This window comes from Saccostrea cucullata, unplaced genomic scaffold (genome assembly GCF_032062105.1).
Source record: "Saccostrea cucullata isolate Sc308-1 unplaced genomic scaffold, CSIRO_AGI_Scuc_v1 ctg765, whole genome shotgun sequence".
NCBI classification, from domain to species: Eukaryota; Metazoa; Mollusca; class Bivalvia; order Ostreida; family Ostreidae; genus Saccostrea; species Saccostrea cuccullata.
The window spans coordinates 457,765-463,784 of NW_026932784.1; the positions used below are offsets into that span (position 1 = coordinate 457,765).

The 6,020-nt window shown below is 34.0% G+C and overlaps 1 protein-coding gene across 1 annotated transcript; it reads left to right on the plus strand.

Moving 5' to 3' along the window:
* Positions 1–4,511, plus strand: LOC134236139 (uncharacterized). The gene is made up of 3 exons (XM_062718311.1): positions 1–242; positions 431–625; positions 2,465–4,511. Exons 1-3 carry the CDS (start codon positions 1–3, stop codon positions 4,509–4,511), a joined length of 2,484 nt encoding a protein of 827 aa, XP_062574295.1.
* Positions 4,512–6,020: the final 1,509 nt, after the last annotated feature.

A 6,020-nucleotide genomic window follows, 5' to 3' on the forward strand; every position in this document is an offset into this window, starting at 1 on the left:
ATGGATGGCTCTCTCATCCCGAATACAGCACAACACTACGTAGAGTGTGGTACATATGCGTGTAGACGATACTCGAAATTTTACTGCAAGACATGTCATCAAAGGAGATGTGAGCAGTGCACAATAGAGCACCTGAAGGATCCGAGGAAAAGGAATCATGAAGTAGTTCTCTACCAGGATAGACTGAATTTTCTACCGGAAGATAATAATCAGTTCAATGTTAAGACACATCAAGCCAACAGGTACGATGAAATCATTAATGTTCATGTATCACCTTTTCGTGGTATTAGAAAGCAATGCTGATATAAGGTGATATTGATAGTTTGATACATACACTTAATACAAAAAATGTCTTTGTGTTTCGAATAGGGGGGAATAGGGTATGATATAATTTAATGATAGAACTGTATCTTGTGTATTTTCCCCCTAGATCCTTAGCAGCATTGGAAAACTCGGACATCCCTGATACTGCACAACACTACGTAGAGTGTGACTCATATGGATGCTCAGGGCACTTAAAATTTTATTGCAGAACATGCTACCAGGGAATGTGCGAGCAATGTAAATATGAGCATTTGAAGGAGCCTTTGGGAATTAATCATGACATTGTTCTATACCAGCACAGGTAAATTTATTGTAGTCTGCTGAAACTTTGAAAACTCCTAAACTGGTTCAGTTGTTAGAAATTTCTTGTGAAGCAGATTTTAGTCATAAATTTCCATTACACATGTTATAGGTAAAATTGCAACATATATTCGTCAAAAGTTTTGAGTCGGTTGTATCATATGTTCAACATATGTTTTAAACATATGTTCAACATAGTTTTTAAACATATGTTAAACATACTGGGGAAAACTCATATATTCAACATGTGGTTCTCAAAACATATGGTGAACATACGTTGCAATTGATACAATGATGATGAATTTGTAGTTTTCTGTTTGAATAAGATATATAGAGCTGTTTAAGGGACCGAATGGGGGAAACATCAATCTGCATTAAGAAAGAGACCGAGAGTACCCTCATTAATTAATTGCAGTAATTTTTATCATAGTCTTCATTCGAATAACTGCATGGAGAATATGTATTCTAGATATACAATAGCGAATTAGAGTGGAAGTCTGCATTAAGGACACTCTAAACACTGCACACTAAAGAATTTTATTTATAGTGTAGTTTTATGCAGTTAAAGTGATCTGCCCTTAGATGTAAGATTAAAGATATTGTTATTTACAGTTAATTACATGATTTGTAATAGATTAAAATATTTTTTGCATTATATAAGACCAAGAGTAAGACATGTAATTAATTATCTTCATTAATTTTCCCAATGTAAATAAATTACAGTGATTTCTGCTCACAAATAGTCCATTGTCTTTGAACAATTTTCCTGCGCAATTAAGGCACGTACTCTATGTTCTAATTGAATGAAAAAGTCTCAATATGCATATCTTTATATGATATATTTTTCCCTGAGTCCAAAAAACAGTTTCTGTTAGTGTTTAGAGCTTCCTTAATACATGTACCGAGAAAACAAGTGTATTTTAACTTCTCGCGTTGAGATTACTTCAATAAACATTATAAATACATTTCCAAAAATATTAAGAAATGGAGGTGTAATTATTACCAATCAACATTTTACGAGAAAAGACAAAACGATCTTTTCAAACTAAAAGATAAACCATTCAAGAATTACCTGCGTGGCAGAATAGTTAGAGTGTTGCTCTCCTGCGTGGCAGAGTAGATAGAGTGTTGCTCACCTGCGTTGCAGAGTAGTTAGGAGTTGATCCTTATGTCGCTGCTTTGCCGCGGGAAATGAACAGCGTTCTTTCGGATGAGACTGTATCAATGAATGTCCCATGTTGCAGTATATATCCTGAATTGAAAAAGATACCTGACTGGTTTATGACCATAAATGCCGAGTATAGGTCTAAAACTTGCAGCGTCCCACCAGCAAATGGTGGCGTCTTTGTGTAAGTGAATACGTATATTCTCGAAGGGAATGTAAAACGAACAAACCACTTCAATACGCATCTTGTTCATAATTAATTTACATTTCCAATAAATTTCCCCTATGATTGCAGTTCATTTACTCATGAACTACATTACGTATGTACCACGAATAAGCATGAATATATCCATTGTTACGTCATAAAAAGCCGCTCTTGACGTAAAAAAATAGTGCACACTGTTTTGCTATGACAGTTGAAAGTTATCAGAAAAATAATGTAAATATTAATAAGAAATGAATTTAATTTTTGAAGATTCATGAGGTATATGAACTACAACGCATCATGAATCTTCAAAAATTAAATCCATTTCTTAAATATATAAAATGACAATCATTATATAATTAAAAATAGTAAGACTATAATTTATGCTTTATCTGTCCCTCATGTAATAGATTAATGATGTTTTATGAAGCAATGTACAACCAAATGATTTTCTTAACTTAATTCTGCAGGAGGAATCAGAGGTCCCTTGCATCAGACGCCATATATATTGAACTGTGTCGTAAGATAGGAACACAGACGGAAGTGACAGTCAGGAGGGGTGTGCAGTATCTTTCAGAGATGATACAAAAACCATTGGAGGAATCTAAAGCTAATGGATGGAGAAGTATTAGAACAGGTGGCCGTAAGGATGGATTCGAGATTGACTTTTCTGATAAAGTGAGTTCTATGCGCTGGCAATGTAACCATTACGTGATATGTGACTTTTCACAGGCCCAATCGTATAATCTACCCAGAGATACGCTTATTTATATGCATACCTCTCATACACCACCAGGATTTGCCAAATTAGAACTCCTCACGGAATCTCGATCTAGATTTGTTATTTCTTCACTTGTCAACGCGAACAATGCTGTTTACATTTCCACGTCTTTATTTAAGAAGGCCTTTTTTGATTGTTTAAAAAACTCAAAGCATCATTTCAAAAATTTATCCATACACGAAGCAGGCCTAATTTTTTATTTTACATTTACTATTGATTTGTACAGAGTTGAAAGCTTTTATTCACGCCATTGGCCTTCCGTTGCTTCACTTTGGTTTGATCGAAGTTTAACTAAGGTGTGGCCATCACGAATTGTATGTCAATCTATTTTAAAAGAAGGATTTCACCTTGTCCCTATCGGAAGCAATCTATCAGTGGGTTCTAACGACCTAGAATGGAGAATTTCATTTTCAAAAGCAGAGGAAAAACTTACGTATTCTTTAAACCATGTCCAATTTATTTGCTATGGATTACTGAAAATATTTCTTAAAGAGATAATCTGTGACAAATTACTGTGTTCCTATTTCATGAAAACAATTTTATTTTGGAAGATACAAAACAACCCGTCAGATTCATGGACTCCGTCTTCTCTACTGAAGAATTTCTGGAATTGTTACAAATGTTTGATGCATAGTATTTATAGTGAGAATTTGCCAAATTTCTTTATACCTGAAAACAATATGCTTGCAATGCAAATAAGAGGGCCAAACAAGTTGACACTTTTCCAGAAACTAGAACATTTTTACAAGATGGGGGTTTCATGTCTTCTTTACAGCCCATATCTTAGAGAAATACTTAACTCTGCCTTCAGCAATCCTTTGCTAATGGTACGGATAGAGGAATGTTACATAAAGTCAGAGACAGATCTTGATATTGCTCTTTTCATGGAAATTGATTCAGTTTCAAATTTAGAAAATAAAGTTGACGAATTTCGGGAGAATATGATGAAATGGAACACAATAGATATGCTTTATGAAAATTGCGGAAATTTTATTTTACAGAAATTCTTGTCAGACGCCCTCATTTCAACTGCAATGTCACTGAAGCTTGAAAACTCATATGGTACAAATAGAAAACGCAGTTATAAGGTTGATAGAACAATTATTCATTTATTTGACTTTGCCTCCAAAATAGGTTATATCTCCGACATTCTTTATCTAGCATTGTATTTGTATGATAAAGGTAGATATAACAAAGCCTTAAACGTTGCAGAAATTGCGAAACGGCGGCTTACACAAGGCCATGTCATGTATAACGGAAAAGTGGACCGAAAAATTTACAGTTATGTAGTTTGTGGCAAATCTCTATCAACAAAGTTAAGGAAGCATTGGGCAAGAGACATTTCAATTAATGTAGAGTTACCCTACATAGATGAACTGAAATTAGAGCAGCAAATCTGTCTGATGAACGAAATAAACACCATCAAGTTACCCCCATTAGTGACGTCACATATGTTATGTGTGTTATGTCACTACAGACTACGTAATAGGTCAAAGTACCTAGAGTCCCTGACAGATCTCCATACCTTGTTGGTCTGCGACAAAGGTGTATATGTTCCTGTACAATTAAGAGATATTTCTTGGCAGATCTTGGGAATCTGTCAGAATCTTGTGGGGGATTTCGAAAGAGCGCTTAACTCCTATATGGAATCAATTGAACAAAATCAACACCACAAAATCAAGAAAGCTTCCGAGATTAGAATAGATGAGGTATGCAGTCAATTAAACTCGCAGTAAAATAGGACTTTATTTCGCTTATGTTGATATTTATGAATGCACTTTTGAGTGCATCATTTCAATAAAATAGTATTCACTGGAAAAACAATCTTTGGAGGATGTTTTACTGCAGAAGACAAGAATTCGTAGGGACTGTGGACTTGGAAAAGTAAAGAAAATTCATGTACATATAGCATGCAAAAGCTTATCCTAATAATAACTCCAGCTGCTGCGAGAAAACCAAAAACAATCAAAGAAAATGGGAAGAATTACCCTTATTATTTTAATTTGAAAGCAAGATATCGATGTTAATTTTGACATGGGAATAGGGTGACGTTATAGCCAATGATCTCAACGCTCCATCGGATCTAAGTATGTTCGAAAATTCCACTTAAGTGCATCTAGGACATTCTGGACTGACGGGAATTCTGCAGAAAATCTTACTATATTAATATATTGGTATTCCAAGTAATGATGCCTAGGAAAGAATATCGATCGATAAAACATTGAGAGTGAAAAGGATATTCTTTATAATGTAACGTGCGGATGCGCTAACTGAACTGTCTTCAACAAGTCAAGAACTCCATTGAAAGTTTATAAATTTATTTTACAGGACACAGAAACAAAACAATACTGTTCAACATTTCACAAAATCTCTGGTGTTTCACAATCTCATAAAAACCTCTATAACTGGAGTCTTATCCAGTAATTAAATATTTCATGTGCAAGTCTAACTCTCTTAGATCTATTAAAATCCTAAGTTTAATCCTAAACTGGTAATGAACCAGTAATCATGAAAATCTACACCAGTAATATACTGGTAAATAAATATTATTCAATCTCTGAATAAAGTTTTCCCCCACACCACTTAATACTATCAAATTATTTAACCAAAGAAAAAAACTAACTTAAACACACACCTTGATACAGTGGTGTAATCTGCTGTCTGTACGTTGCAACTCTCGTTCTTGCGATATATACGTCATGAAATACTGTGAAATGACGTAAAATACGATAACCAATCAGAAACATTGCGCACCTGATCATCAACCAATCACAGGCGATACGCGATAACCTTATTCCCACGACAACAAAAAGTTGTGTACATGTTTCACCATAAAATAGAAACAAGTAAAATATTATAACTACTTTATAATCAAAATAACTTTCGTAATAATTAAAGAAGATTGACATACAATTAATTAAATAAATCGCCGCTTACAACTTTTAACATTTTAAGAAAAATGCATTCTGGGAAACTGCACTTCCGGAATAACAAACCATGTGGCGAAAGAGAAATCATACCAGGTAACAATTTACCAAATAATCGCTAAACAAACACCGTTTAATTATGTGATCATGTATACAATATAGGAAGCTATAGATAACAATTAATTTAACATCATAACAACATTAAAATCTCGAAAAGCAAAGAAAATATGCTGCAATAAACATCGTCTGACAGAATTCGGGGGTCGTATCAAAACACAATGAACAAAAAAATGTATTCTAGTAATACGGTTAAAACTT